Source organism: Egretta garzetta, unplaced genomic scaffold (genome assembly GCF_000687185.1).
Source record: "Egretta garzetta isolate BGI_Z169 unplaced genomic scaffold, ASM68718v1 scaffold395, whole genome shotgun sequence".
Classification (NCBI taxonomy): domain Eukaryota; kingdom Metazoa; phylum Chordata; class Aves; order Pelecaniformes; family Ardeidae; genus Egretta; species Egretta garzetta.
In genome coordinates, this window is record NW_009259794.1 from 198,882 (window position 1) to 218,365 (window position 19,484).

The 19,484-nt window shown below is 47.5% G+C and overlaps 1 protein-coding gene across 1 annotated transcript in view; it reads left to right on the forward strand.

Annotated features, from left to right (window-relative positions):
• The window catches only part of GALNS (galactosamine (N-acetyl)-6-sulfatase), a 62,688-nt gene extending 43,377 nt beyond the window's left edge, over positions 1-19,311 (forward strand). Inside the window, exons 13-15 of the mRNA XM_009639666.2 lie at positions 1,092-1,213; positions 12,024-12,141; positions 15,177-19,311. Of these exons, the coding sequence (XP_009637961.1) occupies positions 1,092-1,213; positions 12,024-12,141; positions 15,177-15,263 (327 nt within the window). The 3' untranslated portion in view covers positions 15,264-19,311. The remainder of the gene's footprint in view (positions 1-1,091; positions 1,214-12,023; positions 12,142-15,176) is intronic.
• Positions 19,312-19,484: the final 173 nt, after the last annotated feature.

Genomic DNA, 19,484 nt, shown 5'->3' on the forward strand with positions numbered 1-19,484 from the left:
AGCGCAGCATGTTAGCTGGAATTGTAAAACTGAGCTTTAACAAGTCTATTTGGTGCTAGTCCTTGCTGGTCTGTGGGGCCCCCTGCTTTATTTGCTGTTCAGTGAAATTAGTGCTGTGCATTTTTTGCTATTCCCAGGGCTTAAATGGCTTCTGTTAGCCCTCAAGAGTGCAGGCCAGGCTCTAGGTGATTAGGGAGCTCGACACCTGGCTAATAACCGGCTGGGCTTCGGGAGACGCAGCCTGGCACGGCGTGCAAGGACGGGTGCAGAGAGCTCACCGCTCTGGACTTGCGAGCAGGCAGCTCTCTCTGTCCCTTGGTGGCCAGCGTTAACCCGTTGCTGCTAGCCAAGGGAGAGTCCTAGTGCTGGTGCCCTCCATTCCCACTGCTGCCACTGGGGAAATCCCGGCTTCTGACCCCCTAGACTCAAATATTAGTGGCAGGAATTACCTCCAGACTTAATACAGTTCTTCCAGCCCCACTCTCATTCCCAGGTGAGTGCCTCAGGTGAGATGCTATAAATCACATCAACAAATGCACCCATTTCTTTAAAATCAACTTGATTTGCTTCGTTCTTCAGCGAAACAGGTCTGGCGTCAGGTGCTGGCAAGCTGAGTTTTCAGGCCCATTGCCTCTCAGGGAGATGCCCCTTGGTTTGACTGGATATTTCCCCCGGGACTGTTGCTTTTCCATCAGATATGCCAAGCGATCCGATCCTCTCTGTATTTTGAAGCCATAGAAACTGAAGAGAGAAGATACTTTCCACGTGCAGGATCCTTATGATTAAATGGTTTCACCTCTTTCTTTTGTTTTGCCATTTCATTGTAATGAATATTTTATAGAGATTATTTTTTTATGAGGCAAAAATGTAAGGCCTGCTCCAGCTTTTATGTCAGTGCAATGCCAACACTGTCACCTTATTTTACCCCATCAGATCAGAATCCATTTTGCAGACTGAAGTGGACTCTCAGTTTAAAATAATTCTGGCATTTGTGGGTATATTGGAACAAGATGCCGAAGAAAGTGGTATCAGCTAAAATTTTGCTCCCTCCCCTGCTGCACCCTTGACGACCTCTCTCCTGTTCACTGCAGGGCATTGATTTCTGTCCCGGGCAGAATGTCTCTGGAGTGACAACACATACACAGGAGGAGCACACTACCCTGCCGCTGCTTTTCCACCTGGGGAGGGACCCTGGAGAGAAGTACCCATTAAGGTGAGCCAGCTAACGAAGGTGTGAAAACTCTCAACGTTGTCGGTATGTGCTTTATATAATTCATTTGCCTTGGTACCTGCTTCTTGCAACCTGCTTGAAAACTGTCCCAGAAAGCCATTACTGGTGAGAATAGTAAAGAGAAAGGAACAAACCTTGGTTTTCAAATGGTCAAGCTAAATGGACGTGCACATGGCCATGACTTGGCTCGTCGGTCTGGTGGTTCTTGTTCTGCGTCCTACAATCCCTGACAGAGGAGGCAAAATGCACGCTTTGGAACAGGACAGGACCGAGTGCAGGGCAGTTGTGGAATAAAGCCATGCTGCTGGCGCGTGTGTGCATTGGAGCTGTGATTCTGTGTGGTTTGGGGCTAGGGAAGAAATGTCTGGCGATCTTTGCATACTCTGCGGTGCTTTTCCTCTGTGCATTGGAATCTCTGGAAGGCAAACGTGGTAACCTTCCAATCTCCTAGCCCTTGCTAAAGGAGCTTTTCCAGAGGGTCTTTAGCAAGAGGACTTTCTTCCCAATCCTGTTCCCTCCTTGGACTCTCCCAGCTGTCTGAATCCATTTTCCTGTAAGCCTGCTATTGCAATATTTATCTCCGGCACACACCATGCCCTGAGAGATTTCTGTAAGGATTTATGTAGTCATCAGCCAGCACAGCCCACATATAAACCTGCCACCTCCAAAAAAGCTCCCAAGGTCTCCCTCCCTCCCTCCCTCCTTCCTTCTACTGACTGAGTTTTACCCTGCAGCAAAACCAGCTGCAAACGGGGGCATGCAGCCTCGTCCCTCGCCAGTGGCTCCAACTCGGAGAATGTGGAAATAAATAAAGAGAAAACTGGTGCTACTGTGACCGCCTGCACAGAAATGGTTTTGTGCAGCAGCTTTAACAGAGAGATGTTTTCTGAGCTGACAGGACTGCAATTACTCAACTGTTTTAAATAATTGAGTGGATACACTCGCTCCATTACTTTCAAAAGAACTGAGCCTGTGCTGTCCACTAAGTGTTTTCACTAGAGAGAGAAAGGGAGGAAAAATATTTTCACTTCTCTCTCACTTAACAGATGAGCACCCTAGAGGTGCATTACACAGTGTATAAAGCTCTTCAGAAGCCCAGCACGTTAGTGCTCGCTTTCTATTGCATTTCAGCACTAATGAATAAAGCAAATCTGCAGCTTTGTATTTTAAATTCAGCTGAGTGAATTTACGCTACTGGGTTGGGTTTCCAGATGAGACTATGCCCTGTTCGGTTTGACAACTATTTCATTTTAGGAGAAATGAGTGGATAGAATGACCTCCTTTTTTCCAAAAATCAAACAAACGGGTAGTATTAGTATTAAGTGAACTGTAGTGTGCCTACAGGTTGTGTTTCCTCTGAATTTGAGGGAGAGGAGCTCTTCCCTAAGAGGTGTTTGCAGATGCCCTGCTTGCCTGTTATTTGGGTGTTCCTGACCACCGCCATGGGTTGAGTGTTGAAAGAAAGTTCCAGTGCTACGTCTGCAATCATTTCTCATCCAGTTCCATTGATTTTTGGACACTCACAAGCTGTTGTTATGGCAAGATTGTGATGTGATTATGGAAAGCTGTGATTTTGTTTAATATGCAGACCCGAACAGAAAGCCTCCTTTTAGTAAATGAATCTTCCTTTCTGCAGCACGTTCTGTTGCTGTTGTCTCCTATCTGGTCACAATGGAAAACTCATGGGAAGTGGGCTCCTATATCGAATGTGGTAATTAAATTATCCTCATTTGTAGAGCTGTTACTGTTGTGTACTTTTATTTAGCTTAATTATCCCCCTTGGCAGACAGCCTGTTGGGAGTCCCGACACTAATGTTTCTCAGAAGGGAATCCAGCATTCTCCTCCAAGCATGCATCTGTCTGTCCGTACATGCTGGGTGTGCTCCTGTCGCTTGTGCTCCAGCCCGAGGTGTGTGTGTGTGTGTGTGTGTGTGTGTTCGCAGTCCATGTTGGCCACGCTCCGCTGTTCATCCTCCTGCAGCCCTGGAGGAACGGGGTGTATCATACAGCTCTTTCACCAGCTTGGCTCCTCCGGTGCGTCGTTATGTTGCCGAAGCATTTAGAAAAATTTGCATTGCACCTCTGTTTTATTGGTACCTTTCTGTCTTTTATGTAATTTCCTTTCACCACTTCGCTTTGTTAAATCTGTACTGGATTATGTTAGTTTTGCTGCTGCTGCGAAGGAGCAGCACGGCACACCAACATCCTGTTCTCTCTGCCTGCGTTTGTTCATTTTTTTAATTTCATTTACTCCTTATTTTAGTGCAGCCTTTTCTTCTCTTTAAAATTATTTTCATTATCTGTCGTATCTCTTGATTTACATTGGTCACATGCAAAACCACCAGTAAGAGGTTTCATTGCTGTGCATGACGGCCAGGCATCACACGCACCTGCAGAGAGATCTACTGCTTATGTATTTGGGCTTCCTCTAGGGTCCTGGGAGATCTCAGAGCCAGGGCATCCTAGAAATCAGTCAGCTCAGTCAACTGCAGCAACGCTCTTGGCTTGCTGGGTGCTTATGTTCAGGCAGTCTCATCTGAAAAGTCTTTGGGTTGTGACGTTGTGTACTCAAGGTGCTGCGTGACGCGACGAGGCTTTTTCAAGGCTACGATTTCAGTTCATCTCAGAACATGGGGATTAGCCTTTTGGTCTTCATTGGAGAACCGGCTGCTGAGGGCATCACTGAAGATGCCAGTCCTTCGAGGTCTAGAGACAGCACGTCAAGTTTTCAGCTCCCTGGGGTTTGTGGTGAAGCAGGACGAGTCCTTCCTCTTCCTGACACAGTTCACTGGATTTCCTGGAGCCTGCCTGGAAACAATACCAGCAAAAGCTTATCTCCCACAGGAGCACTTTTCATGCAGTGGAAAAACTGGTCAGGCAATTACAGGCAGGTCCTGTCATCATGTTGAGGACACGTCTGGCAGTTCTGAGCCATATGGCACCCTGCACTTATGTTCCCCTTCACGTAAGGATGTGCATGCATCCCTCTGCATGTCTGACTCTAGGAACAGACCCTCCCAACTGTTCCTTCCTCCTGTGGCCCCTCTGGTTTTGGCTGGACCGCCTCCTGTACCCCAGCATCTGCCAAGAGACATGGTTGTGTTTGCCTCCTTTGCCTTGAAAGATAATTACTGGTGTTTCTTAGTCTGGACTGGAACTTTCCCCCGGCAATCCAAGAGCCTCACAGACTTTGCATTTCGTTCGCTGGGATTCACAGCAGTGCCAAATGCATGTTACAAGTTCTCACACTGCCTGAGCTTGCCCAGGTGATGGCATATATACATCATCACATCAATGGGCTGGATGGAGCAAGATCCATGTCCTGTAGTTGACCTTCAGGACTGCCAGACTTGGCACTAGGACCAGATACATTCACTACCAAGCTCTTATCGCCCCCCCTCTCCTGGAAAGAGGGGGACTCTCCTGAGAACTGCAGGACTCTGGGGTCCTAGCGTTGAGAGAAGCTTGGCACCATAGGACAAGCTCAATATTTATATGGCTTCAGGATGAGGTAGGGCATGAACGCGCCTGCAGGTACTGATGAGGCAAAATGGGCATCTGCAGAGGTGCTTGTAATAAGAACACCTGCAATACCAGGGTATATATGGGCAATATATTTCAAAGAAGTGTGGTTACTGGTAAATAATCTTTCTTTTTGGTTGCCAAAATTGGTAATGTAACTGCACTTACATTAGTATGAGTTACCTTGTTTTCTGGTCCTTGTGTAGTGAGAAGTGAACCCTTCGTGTCTTTGGTCATCCAAGAGGTTGATTAGATCAGTGTAGGCTGTGGGATAGAAGATAGCTCTTTTTTGTAGCTCTCAACTTTAAAATAGAAGTAAGATTGTGTGTTAGGCAGCACACAAGGCAGAAGCATTTCTCTAAGTATTTTGTTTCCTCCCTAGATGCAATTACTAGAGGTTTTTTCTTCATATAAAACCACTCAAACTGTGGGGTACCTTTGTCACCAAATTTATCAGAAAGCAGAACTACAAGATCTGATAGGTCTTTTTCTTTACTAAATTCTGTTATGTTTGGGGTATTGTGTGTCTGCTAAGTACCACACAGGGAACTTGTTTCTCCATTCAAACCGTATGTGACAAACGCAGTAGAATTATCTCTTGGTGACCTCTTCACAACCAGTTGCCAGTTTTATTGCCCAAGTCACAGATTGCTGTTTATACACGCCTTTACTAAAACACTTCATTGCCAGTCAGGAAGAACACAGGTAATAATATATAGCAAAAGCTGGCACAGCTTAAAATACAGTTAACAAAATACCCAGTGCAGACTGAGGCAGAGAATGTGCTTTGGGTCCGACGCCAAAGCTGCAAAAAGAATTTGTAACACAAATCTCTGAAATTCTGTCAGTTTGAGCCGGAGGTGCAAAGCCTTAATAACAAGCAAGAGCGGTGTGCTTGTGCGTTGTTGATACTCCCGGTTAGTAGCGGTTCTGCTTTGAGCGATTAACCTCTGTTCAAAACTGAGTTTACTAAAATTTGAACGTCAAAATACCCATGTTTTACTTGGGGCGATAGCATTTACTATTATGGAAAAATTGGAAGTCACAAGGCTTGGTTGATGAACATAATGATTTTAGAACACATTAATTAACAAGAGAGCTCACAAGTGCCTATTTCGAGCAGATGGAAAATCCAGGAAATCATCAGAGAGGTAATTGCACTGGTTATGGAGCCAGAAAAGAAGGGAAGAAGCACCTGAAGGGAAGCTAAAAGGGAAAGGATTTGATAGAAAAGTTGCCAGTCTCACCTTACTGATCAGGGCAGAAACCTCGCTGTGGGGAAAAGAGAGAAGGTGCAAAACGGGGAAAGAAATGTTTATAAGAAGGAGCCAGAATCTTGCCCAGGGGAGATGCTGACTCCCCATCTTCTTCAAAAAGGAAGAAATGGCACAAGCTGCATTGCAGGGGCGAATTAGCTGCTGCCACAGGAGAGGTGGCATCGAGGAACAGTAAAGCTATGGCAACTGCGGAGAGCTGTGGATAAAGAGCCTCGGCGATGCCAGTAAAACACATCCAGCCTCAGCCACGCAGGGGCTGGACGCAGGAAGGTTATCAGAAGTATGCAAGCCAGGCATGACAGCCAGAACGCAGCCAGCTCTGGAGGGAAGAGGGCTGAAGAAAAATACATCTGTGGAGGAGAGTCGCTAGCCTAAGGTCAGAGGAAAACCCATCTCCATCGACAGCCGCTCTCTGTCCAGTCCGGGATCAGCGCTCTGCGCTGTGGCACGCTCTCCAACCAACCTGTAACTTCTGCTTGATTGTGGCAGACCAACAGCCTGCAGGTATTTCGATGAGTAACTGTCTAGACTAGAGTGATGCTGTATGAAAAGGAATATTGAAGTAAAAAGCCATATGAACCAGTTTAAAAAATGCAAAACCCGGGTTGAAACGGACATCTTCAGAGACAGGTCCAGGCAGCGCTACAGCCTCAGAGAGTAGCCTGAAGGACACATTGCTTAAATTATGATTCAGAAATACCACTGAAGCAACTAGCGGGAGGATCAGATGGGTCGTGGTTATCTTCACGCAGAGACTACGGCTTTATGTAGTTGCTCTGCCTTTATCCCCTCTGCCATTTGAACCCTGTGGTTGTTCACAATGAAATCCAACAAAAGGCAGGATCCTTAAAGCCAGGGAGTTACAACTTCCACGTACAGGATCAGCAGGATCAGTTCTTGCTGCGGGGAAAGCTGTGGACACCGTTAGAGAATCCACACGAGAGAGAGGCATCCTCTGTACTCCAGATATTCACGGACCCCGCGTGGGGTATTTGCATCTGGGGCCCCGCAGATGCTGCTGGACCAGAGAGGTGAACGGGGGTATGAGCAGCCCAGTGTTCCTCTGTTTGATCCCTTTTTTGTTTTCTTTTGGCTCTATGGATCTTCCCAGTAATTGCAAACTGCCATGTTTCAGCAGCAGAGCCCCAAACCTGTTGTCTGCCTCATGTCTTGTGCAGACTTTAAATTGCAAATAAGCTTGGTAATAGAAGAGAGGAACTGAGGAAGACAGAATAATAGGACAAGATCAAGACTTGGATACTACAGTGCTGAGCGGCCTCACAGCACTGATAACAGATAAAATCAGATTTCCTGAATCTGGGTGTATTTCACAATTAAAAATAATGCTTTTAATTAAAATAATTCCAGTGGAGAAGAAGTAAAACATACAAAACACTAGCCAAGTGTTATGCTCTTCCCATAACTTCATGTGCGTCTGGTAAAACACATTGTGAATCTGAAAGCTGCTGTTAAGAGCCCACTGTCGGGTTTCTATGAAGTGCTGTAGAATTCCCATTTTGCTGCATTCCTCTTGATAATAATGAGTCCTGTCTCTCCCAGGATAGACGTACCGCACTGCGCCCATATACGATGAACAGGATGAGGTATAAAACATCAAGATCTAGATTTTAAAAAAACGCTCTTGAATTTGCTCTGGGTTCTGAGCTATTTGACAGCGCATTTATGATGGTAGAGAATCGCCCCCCCTTCCTCCTTACAGCTCAGGGCGCTCGGCAGACCTGAAGGTGAAAGACTCTGATGCCTGCGAGATCAAACCAGAGCTCTGACACCGAAGGCAGCGTGTGAGACAAACCCTCCTTCTTCCAAACCTGGATTTCAGCGTAGGGCATGGTGGGGTTAATAGCAGAGCAGGTTACACTGGAGTTGTTTGGCGAGGGAGGAGATGGGAACAGATTGCCAAGGCACAATTACGCTAAATGAAGGAAGCACAGGCCACACCTGTGCCTGGGACCCCGGCGCTCGCAATCCAGCCCTGATTGGATCTCCAGAGACCTCCAGGAGGTAAAGTGTCAATTAGTGTAATGACCCTGGACTTTGTCCACTCCGTTCCCTCATTCTGAGCGTGGAATAATTTCGTGTACGCTGGGGGATCTCTTTTAGCAAAGTCCTCACAACACCACCTGCTCACCCTCTCATTCTTCTAGTGCTATTCCCAGCTCTCCTTCTGCAGGATTGTTGAACTAGAATACAAAATGCAGCATGCCCCGGAGGCAGCGAGGTCTGGATCTTCATGCAGACAATAATGCCTAAACACCTGTATAGATAATATCACTTTTTTGGAATGGAGAATGTAGTAGACCCTGCCCTCGCAGCTCAGCCCTGCATATGCATGCAGGGAAATGATGGGACTCCAGGTAAGAGTAAGGGAGGTTCCCAGTGCCCTTAACAACTCAGCCTGATTACCATGAAGTAATTATCCCCATCTTACATACAGATTAAAGGCACTCTTAGTTGGGAGATTTTGTCTCAAAATGCACTTCTTGCGTAGGGCTGGAGATGGTTTTAACACCCCATATGCACTCAGCAAACACTTTACAAATTGCTGCATGGATATTGGATCTTGGTATGCTTTCTGGAGCTAAACAGGTCTGCTGAGCAAAACCGGAGCTCATCAGAGTGAGGAATGGGGATCGCTGTGGGGCCAGGACGGGAAAACCAACCCCCGTCTCTTTGTGATTCCAGTTTCACGGGAATGCCAGCCCTGGGGCTGGTGGCATCCTGCAGGCATTGCAGTCCCCTGCTACGCATGGAGACTTGATAACATGTCTGGATGAGGAAGATAGTTCCTGTGTTCAACTGAGGCATCTGAAGACGATCTGTGATGATCTTCCAGTATTGAATGACGCCTTACAGCAGTGGGGGTCCGTCGCTGTACTTCAACACAAGGAAGACAGCTGCGATCGGATATGTTTTAAGCTAGTGTCAACAGGTTTAGCCAGCTTAAGAGCATGTTAAGCCCTACTGAGACAAGGTTTATAGGTTAGCGGTACGACTCGGAGCATAATCTATACATGTTCTTTAGCTTTAGCCAGCTTTGTACTTGTGTGAGAAGTGCAAGTCTTTTGTACATGCCAAGCCGTTTCTGTCGTGCTTTGGGGATGTCATTCGACCTATGCTAAATGCTGAAATTATCTGAAAGTGTAGAAGCTGCAGAGGAGAGCTATTCAAAAACATGGGGACCTGGGGTTAGGCCAAGCTTTCCTGTCGCTGCTGAGCTAGCTGAAAAAAGCCAGGAGTGTCCTGAGCATGGGAATTAAAGCAAGATGATGATTTAAATGCCTCGAGCCTACTTTGTTATACCGCGTCATTCACATGTCTTAGGTTGCTAATGAGCGACAAGGCCGTGGATAAACGCGGTAGTTGAGATTATAGCAAAAAGATGTTTTTCATTGCAACAGGACTGGCATATTTGGAGCAAAAAGCAGCAGTCATGACAACATATTGTTTATCTTTCATCCAGACCACAGCTGTGTTTTCCACTGGTCTGTCCAGATTAGAGCTAATTTGGAATCCGATGTATGAAAAGCCATTTCGATGGACCAAATTGGGCTATCTCTTTAGCACTTAAATATTTGAAAAGATGCTGTGGAGCTTAATTAGTCAGCAGCAACATTTTATCTTACGGGTCCACTTCCAAAAGAAGATCTTAAATGCTGGAGAGATGACACAAGTATGTGGCAGAAATAAACACATTAGATCGTTAGAAGAGCAGCAGGAGGAGGCATTAAATGATTTGATATCTAGAGTATCTGTTAGACTCTAACAATTGATTAAAGTATGTATTAATTCATATTAATCCTTCATATGAGGATCTTAATGAAGTGTGATTAGTGCGGGTTTGGAAGAGCTTTCAAATCCTGGCACAATAGGTGCATTGGAAATCTAAACCACTGCCATGCACGTGTCTCCCTAAACCACATTCCCCCTCCGTTTCCCTCACTGGAGTGTGTAAGCTTTCCAATGTTTCTGGCCCCCCCATTCCATCCAGTCTCCAGTTCGGGCGTCCAACACGCTGTGCACAACCCTGGGACTCGCCTGCGGTTTTAGGCAGGCTCCCTCAGCGTGTTTGCCTCCCCAGCGTTTGCTCTCCGTGCGCAGGCTCTCCCGTGTTCACTGGCCTCTGCGTGTCAGCACCAGTTAGCTTTAAACCCTCCCTGCCTCTTTTAAAAAATCTGTTTTGATTTTTTTCAAGCATGCTGCCGGGCTGGCAATCCTGCGCGCTTGAAATGCGACCAGGCAGCTTCCAGATAAAATCTCGCCAAACTGAAAGGCCATTGTGCCACCGGGATGCAACACTGGGAGCCAAGCGATTGCTGCCTCCAGTGTCCTCATCAGGGTGTGAGTCAGAGATGGTCTTTGGCAGCTCCCAAACTTCTGCCGATCCCGCTGGTTTCCGCAGAGTCTCTGGGGCAGGGCAGGGTGGGACACGTGGGGAGAGGAGGGAGCAAATTCGGGAGCTTTGCGAGAATAGTCTGAATGTCAGGGTGGTCCGTACCGATCAGACAGCCGGTCCCGGTGATAGCCTCTCCACCAGGATACAGCTAACGGGGTGTGAGAGCAACAGATTAGTTTGCTCGAGCTTGTCATTTCAAATTCCCTTCCGGTTCTCTATCAGCAAAGCTCAGGCCCATCCCCACAATCAGCTTCTCTCTGGATGGTTGCCGAGATGTGATATTTATAGGGTTTACTGGAAACTGTTGGCACATTACGGGGCTTCCAAATGTGATTGTTTTTCAAAGAAGGAAATTAGCTGGAGTGTGGGGCTGGTGGCCAGCTTGGACTGTAAGCAAAGGGAGCCTGAGGTCAGGACCAAGCTGCATTGTTTCTTTTATCTTCAGAAGCAATTTGCCGCTCTCTGTTTTTTAAGTGACTCTTAACGTGATGGGCAAAATGAGATCATTGGGTAGTAATCCTCCATTTTAGAAGTACTTGAAGTATTAGTGAAGTACACCCTGAACCACTTAAACAAGTACCTACTGGAGTCATCGGGTGGATAAAAATCTGGTAATTTATAACCCAGTATGAGGGCTTGGAGCATGACAGATGGGTCCCAGCTTGGAGTAATAAAACTGTAATGGAAGAATGTAGATGGGGCAGAACCCCAGGGTGGATGTTGCGAAATGGAGGAGGTATTCTTGTCTTGGACAAGTCACTTCTATTCTTCTTCTCCATCTTCCTGTTTGCATAATATTAGTTCATCTTACTTGGTGATTGTGAAGTTTTAGTAGCCAACGGTTGTGTTTGAAACCCTTAGCTTGAGAACACTCTTGAAAAACAAAGTCTTGATGTTACCTTCGTTTCCCAACAATAAACGCCTCCGCGTGATGGACGTGTTCAGAGAAGCACTTGAAAGAGTGGAGGATGAACGTGCAGAGAGCTGGATGACCTCTTGGGTGACACATTGGAAGGATCGCCTGAACGAACTTGTTTATGTACTAATGGGTCTGGCAAGGTGTTTGTCCTGTGCCTAGGAAGCCTCCCGTGATAATCATTTAAGGCACAGCTCAAGGACAACCCCAGAAGCACCCTGCTTTGTACCTGACACCTTCAACCAACAGGATTCCCCTCGGGCATCAACACGAGCTTGCGGCATGTCTGCCTGACTACGAAGCGACACATTTGGGGCTACCGGGACTAGCAGTATTTGAAAGCTGAAATCCCATGCTGAGATGATCTGCCCAGAGCCATGTGTTTCTTTGCTGGGGAGGGCAAGCCATCTGCCATCCTCACTGCCCTAAGCAGAGCATCCCAGACCTGCAGCCTCCAGGCCCAGCCAGGCTGGACTCTGTCAACCCAGATGTTTCATTCCCTTACGGTCCCATGGGCGATCAGTGTCAACTGCACGTTTGCATACTCTTCTCCTTTGCTATGGCCCAGGAAAAGTCCTCTGACCTAGCTTAGTGACGTGGACGCTGTAATGATGCCGTGTATGAAGCCCCGCTAATAACGTCTGTATTTTTTTCATGTTCTAGTTTTGCCAGCGATGAATACCAAAGGGCTATGGATCGAATATCTGTTGTTGTCCAGCAGCACCAAGCGACCATGGTGCCAGGGGAGCCGCAGCTTAACGTGTGCGACAAGGCCGTCATGGTGAGTGCTTAAAGCATAAACGCATTTGAGAATCTTTAGCTTAAAATATGTTTTGTAAAGGCTTAAAAACGTCACCTAATGCTGGGAAGGGATGGAGAAGAGATGCATGCTCGCCTGTTTGAAGGGCTGTCTGGCTGTTCCACAGAGGAGAGGGCTGTTTCTTGCCTGTGGAATGCAGCGGTATAGGAAGGCTCGTACGGTGTGAGTGGGGTTAGGTCTACCAGCATGCTGTGATAAACTCCGTGGCTTCCTTCCTTAGAGATAGGGCAGTATCTACAGCTGTAGATTCTTCTTCTCCTTTCTAATCCCCTTCTGCAAATCTCAAAAGTCCTCTGTCTTTTCATTGGTGGGACTGGGACAGTGGCTCTTTATCAGTGATGTGCGAGAGTAACTTTGGTCTTGCTCGATCTCCTCCAATTCCACCCATGCCTGACTTTTTTAAAGCCTTTATGGCTTGAAACACGACAGACATTTTCAGTTCTGTTTTCTGTTTCAAATTGCGTGTTGGAAAATTACAATTTGGCTTTCCTGTCCAATGCTGCTTGGTTTGTTGAGAACCTGGGAAAGAAACGGGATGGTTTGTAGGAGGTAAAGTCAGATGACAAGAGTGTGTGTAGTCTAAGGGGATGTGCCTGTAGGCTGACACAAAATAGCAACAGGCAAAATCTTTCTGACGCTGAAATAATCTTCTGAAACAGTCAGTACCTGCTGCTTAGGGTCTATCTCCAGCCAGACAGAAACGTACAAAATGTGGAGCTGTGTCTCCTTAGTAAGAAGGCAAAGATCTTTTTTAGCTTTGTCACATCTTTTTATTTTTGGATGCTAAGTAGGAAAAAGATTTGAAGGACCATTGTTTCTGTGTTGTTTTCTTTCGTTATTCAACTTTTCCCTTAATAAACACTGTTCTGTGCTCCTTTGGGACCTTTTGGGTTCAGGCACTCTCCCCAGTGCCTGGCTGCTGCCAGAGACCTTCACTGGAAAGGCATTTCTTCTGGGCTAATTCCAACTCCAAAACGGGTTCACAAATTGTAGGCATCCTCCGCTGTTCTGCAGCTACCCTGGCGCAGTGGGTTTAGGTGCTGTGAAAACATCTGGTATCCCTGTTTGTCACCACCCGGTGGTTTTGGGTTGCATAATGGAAAAAGTGCTGAACTGGAGGTCCCATGCTTGGTCCCGCACCCCAGCCCTCTCCCTGGGGCTATCGAGAGTCGGTCTTCTCCCTGAGCATGCCTCGTTCTGTCTCAGCCGAGTAGGAGTTCTGCAGACCGTGGGCTGCCACTTCTGCTTTTGCTATGGCAATCTCCAGGGCTTGGCCAAGTCATAGAATCACAGAATAGAATCACAGAATCGTTTAGGTTGGAAAAGACCTTTAAGATCATCAAGTCCAACTGTTAACCAGTCCAGTTATGCCGGCCCGGTCTATAAGCAGAGGCAGCTAATGACTGCTCCAATGCTTGGCCAAGCTCAGGCCAGGTCAGGCTGTCTGAGGTAGGAAGCCCTGCCTGGTGGGCAGGGGGGGATTCTAATCCCGGGAGAAATCTGCAAATCCCAGCAGGAAACTTTTTTACATGATGAGTTTTCTATTCTGTGTAAACTCCTAACAGGCTAGTTACACAGTCACAAAACTAAAATAAACAGGCACCAAATTACTGCCTGTTGAGAGCAGAGATGAAGCTAACCAAATCTTTTTTGGAGTGACAGTATTGCTGGGATTGATTGGGCCCTAAGTCTGTCTTTGGACGGTGCTGGGAGATAAATGTCATCTACTAATACCATGCCCAACACTGTCTTCTGAATTCTGTCACCCCTTTATTTGATATGGGCATTTAATATCCCTTCTGGGACAGAGGAGAAGAATTGTCTTTACTTATCCATGAGCAAAGCAGATGGATGGTTTTGTAGCTACTGCAGTATAGCGACTGCTGTCAGCTTAGCAGCAGCAGCCCTCCTGAGCAGGAGAAGCGTTTGCTGGCCCATCTGTGGTGTATCCCACCAGCAGCGCTGACGAAGCTCCCGCGGAGCCAGTTCTGCTATGGTTTTCCTCCTGTGGAAGTGTAGGAGAAATTGCTCCATGCAGTGGAGCCGTGCTGGCCTGACTGCGTGTTTGACTTGCAGCGCTTACAGATCCAGGAAAGGTGGCTTGGGCTGTGAGACTGAAGCAGATACGATTTGTTGTTTTTCAAAAGAACAAATATTTCATTTGTTTCTTTCGATCTCTATTGCTTCTACAGAGTGGTCAGGCATCTGAAATTTCCAGTGGTGATTGTACATTTTAAAATCGAGAAAAAGATTTAGAAAATGGCATTAATTGTTCTTAAACCGTCTGGAGCCCTTCATGCAATTAAGGTGCCTTCTGCCAAAGCTCCCCTCCATGGTCTGCTCCTTCTGCAGAGATAGCCGGTGTCTCACTGCCATCTGTTGTCAGCTGTATGGAATAGAAACCTGCTCCGGCATTTTTTTCTGGGGTTAAGCTTTTCTTTTACTCCATAGGAATTTAATTCCAAGAAAATGTAAATGACTCAAAGGTTAAAAATAAATAAAATGGAAGGCAATAGGTCAGAGCTGAACTGACCTGTAATAGGCAACAGCGGGAATCTCCCATGGAGGGACAGACTAGAAGGAGGGACAGACGAGAAGGAGGGACAGGGAATGAATTTCCAAAGGCAGAATGGGGATTGTAACCCACCATGGGGATTTCACCAAAACCTCATGGTCTGGTTGCTCCAGGCTACTAGAGGAAAGAGAGGAAGGTCACCAGAATTCTAGCAGACTGCGTTTGTACAGGAGGGGCCACTGTATCCCAGAAGAGGGAATCACCTGCTGCAGAAGGATTTGTAGTCTTTCCAAAAGCCTTTTTTGAATAGCGTTTGGAGTTGGGAAGCGATGAGCCCAGGAGCATGAGCTGCAAGAGGAGTTTCATTTTTCAAGCAGGACACGAGTGTCTGCGAGAATCAAAAAGGGTTGGTTAGGCTTAGGGCTTAGCAAATACTTGGTATGAATCACCTTTCTGTATATTTTTTGTTTGTTTTTAACAGAATTGGTCTCCTCCAGGCTGTGAGAAGCTAGGGAAGTGCCTGAAACCGCCCAAGTCTGATCCCAGGAAGTGCTTTTGGCCTCATTGATCTTCTCTGCAGCCTTCAAGAGTGACACAGGAACGCTATAACCAACCAGACACGCGGCTTACAAAGCATGTCTTCTCATGTCGGCACTCCTGTTTACACAGGGAGGGGTGTGATGTATGTGTGATATCATCATTTGCTCTTCCAACAGGGCCAGTGTTTATATTGCTAGAGCTCAGGGTTTAGCCTGTACTCTTTGGTTGGTTTAGTTGTTTCCGTAAATGGTAACTTTTCAGTGAAGACTTATTTCAACTGTAAAAGCTCTCTGGACAACCACAAGTCTGCCACCACCTCAGAAATGCCATGGATGCACCTCTTCTCTTGCTCCTTCCACCCAACCTGCTCTCTCAAATCATTGCTCGTTCAGATGCCCCGACAGCAGCCATGGGGGACTGTTCAGGAAGCTTACAGCCGCCAGAAAACCCTGCCCAAACTGCCCTTGTTTTGCTTGCCTGTAACTTGTTGTTTTAACATTTCATTTCCATTGTGAAATCTGGACACCAACCTGGTTTTCCTTTCTTCCTAAACTTGCGAGTACTGGGTGCAGCTGTACGGCTGCTGTGCATCGCTGGGTGCAAACAAGTGCTCCCCCCCCGTTCCCGACTAAGGGGCTGGCTCCAGGGAGAACGCCCTGCCCTCCTTCCATCTGGAGCTGCAAACATTCCCTAGTAATGGTACAAAGAAATTTGAAGGTGGTGTTCATGTAAGTATTGCCTTATTGATGGTGTGCAGGGTGTTCTTGGGGAGCTGGGGGTCAGTTGTTCATTTCAGGGGGTTTCTTCATTTCCAAAAATCTGGGTCCAAATATGGTTTAGGTCACGCTTCTAGTCTCATGATCTGGACCCAGCCAACTGCAGGCTCGGAAGTGCCCGTTTACATCAGATATTAACTCTTGACCCTGTTTCCAGTGTGCGCGCTCTGAGGAATTCTCCCTGTCCAAACTTTCCACAGCCTGGGTGTAGCACTTCTTTAAACAGAGTTCATGGTAAATGCCGATCCTTTGCACAATTTCACATTGCAAATTTCTCATCTGCTTTTGAGCCTCCTTCACGCCCTTTGCTCTTGCTAAGAAACGTGTCTCGAACAAAACCGAGCAAGGTTACTCCGGGGCTTCAGGGGAGTAGCTGGAAGCAACCCTGAACAAGCTGTTTGCAGCACCGACAGCTCCGCTTCCACCACTCCAGCGTTTCGTACAGTACACGTGCCCTCTCCGCCTGGCGCTTGTGCTGCCTTGGGAAAAGTCGAGGTGCTCTGAACCTGTAAACAGCCGTGTTTCCTTCCCAAGCAAAGCTCGGGGCTGGCTTGAGACGGTTGAAAGCTCTGCTTCTCTGGTAACTGCTGTCCTACTGCCCGCTCTGGGCTTCTCAACTGCTTGTTCTTACCCTCCCTGTACTCCCAAACGCTCTCATTCTCTCCGTTCCCATGGTTTACGCCACCTGTAATCCCCTCCACAGTATTTCCTCGTGTATATCTCATGAAGCTGGCTAATCCTGTAAGATTGTGGTAAGAACAGCACTTGAGTCGGCTCTTACTGCTCCACCTATCAGAACTCACAGCCCACACTTCGTCGGCTGGCAGAGCCTCTGAAACTCACTGCTTGTGCATCTGCAAATGGCGTTTGTTTATAGTCCAAATGTCTTAGATGCCTTATGATGCTCCTAATTATCCTTCCAGTATATCAAGGCATTTCCAGTTCATCCATAACATTTCTCCTTGTTTTGACATAGTGTAGATATAGCTCAAGGCTTGAGAGATTCTGTTCAGCCTGTTCTTCACCGATGCTACGTGAGAAGGACTGGTAGGAGGACTTGCAGCAGTCGTGTGCGTCCGTCAGCACAGGAGACGGGACAAAACCAATAAATTCCCATTTTCTGGGTGCTGTCCACCTCTGCTTTAGTGCTTCTGTCACCCAGAAGTATTCAGAACCCTGCAGTTCACTGTTATCAGCAGATAAAGCTGCCACCAGAGGAGGGAGTCTGTCACTGCAACTCCCTGAAAGTCGCTGTCGGCCCTCAAATAGCTATGGAGGTGTCTGCTGCGCATTGTCGCGGCGCTTTGGCTTTCTACGCGCTGCTTACAGAGATCGCGTCGCAGGATCGCAGCTCATCGCCCGAGCGCCAGCCCAGGCACGTTTCTCAGTTCTTAGCCTTTGCAGTCTGCACACGGTGAGCGTACTGGATGCCTGCTCCCCGCGTCCCCCCCCTGCCTGCCTGCCGCTTCATTCTTTACTCTTTCACAGCTTGCAGCTTTGAAGCCCGTGCTTTTGCCCTCTGGGTGGAACTCGCTTGGACAAGCCACCCTGTTCTCAGCACAGACGGTGCTTGTCTGGCCACCCAGCACACAAAGTCCTCGTTCCTCACTGAAATAATCTCTCAGTGCAAAGATACTGGATGCAAACTTTGCACTAGAACGCTGGCTGCTATAAGAGAATTGACTTGATGTCTGTTTATTATCTGCTTCATGTCTGTTTATTAGAAGAGATCAGAGCTTAATGTGAAGAAACTACTGCTTTAAACTTAAATAAGAATAGTAGTTGTACAGCTGGATAGCCAGGAAGAATTTTAAATCAATGCCTTTCCCAAAGATGTACAGATTTTAAAGTTGCGAGGTGAAGAACTACTGAAGAAAAATAAACTAATTTATCAGAAACGCATTATAGGATTTGTCTGTGCACACCTGTAAAACAACCGAGTAACACCTCGCTTCGGGACCCTCTCACGCCCTCCAGATCATGGGATTGCTCCGGGTTAAATATAGCTTGTTTTGTTTTCCCGGTATTATTTTTACCGTGGATCAATTTCCCAGCCCACACAGCTGCCTGAGTGCAGCTCGGAGGCCGGTGTGGGGACCAGGGCCGTGCGTGGCCCGAGGCTGCGTCCCCCAGGATGAGCGCCGCAGCTTAGCACGGGGCAGCTCAAAACCGACAGGCGCCTTGCGTCGCGACGCAGCCAGCACGTATCGCCTCATTTGCCCTTCGTAATTATCCCGAGCCTCCAGTCTGAAGTTGGTCCATGTGATGGTCGCCCAGTTGTGCGAACTGCCCGTACTGGGGCGGGTGGTGGCTTTGCAGGGGCTGCCTGTGTGCGATAGCGGTCGGCAGAGGAGCGGCTCTGCGGGGGGTTTACTGGCCGGTCGGGGTCCAGCAGCAGCAAAGCTGGTTTGTTGATGGCTCCCTGTCTCAAGCTGGAAAGCCTAAGAGCTAAGGAAAAGATGATGTCTAAGGCTGCTTCTATGTGATGTTCCTTTCTTTACATTTAAATACGTCTGCTAAACGCTAAAAGCTTAATATCCTCCTGGGCTAAGAGTCCAAGGAATTTCTTTCTTGCCTTTAATTTCCAATTAGCTGAGCCTCTCGAGCCTCCCTGCTCTGCCCCCGAGGCTGTGTTATCATCCGACCCTCCGTGCGGAGAAGCTTCTCAAATTGATGTAACTAATAATCGTGGAAGGAGTCCTACTGCATTTACAGTCTATGGCTGCAAAAACGGAGCCTCGGTTTAAAATCCCGCGGTGACAAATGGATTATTCCGGTGGCAAATTAGTCTCTGTGGACCAACAATTTGGGGATCTGAACGCTGGAATTGGAAACCAGAAGATCAATTCCGAACACTTAGAGCCAAGGTTAATGCCCTGCAAACGGTATTGAGTGCAGCGATGAAAGATAACGTGCCTCTGCGTTTTAAACGGGGAGCCGAGGAGCGCGGTGTTAGAAGTGAAAATGGGCAAGTTCGGAATGAGAACGAGCAATGCCCACCTATCTGCTAATAAAACGTTACACTGCGTCGGGGGACCGAGCTTTCGGGCAAGCGCTGAGAGTGACCGCAGGCTTTTAGTAAAGAAACTGGAACTAACACGGCCGAGAGGGCGGCTGTTGAACTCGGGATGCTCGCTGCCACGTGGAAGCTGGCAGTTCCCGGTACCTGCTGAGTCGAGCCTTTCCCGAGCACGGTGGACAGCTTCCAAAAGCCTCCTGCTTTCGCAGAAAGTGCAGCGGATGACATGAGGATCTCCCAGAAGTTGCAGAATACTCTTTTTTTTTTTTTTTTTTTTTTTTTCCCCCCACCGAGGACATCCTTGCAGTCGCTGTGCGAAATAATTCCAGCAGCTGAAGAAAGGCCTTTTGAAGGTGAGAATGGTTTGAAATGGGGGCTTTTGGGGGGGAAGGCAGGGCTGGGAGGCAGTTTTGGTGGCTGGAGAGGTGGCAGCAGGCTCTTCAGCACCGCGGGG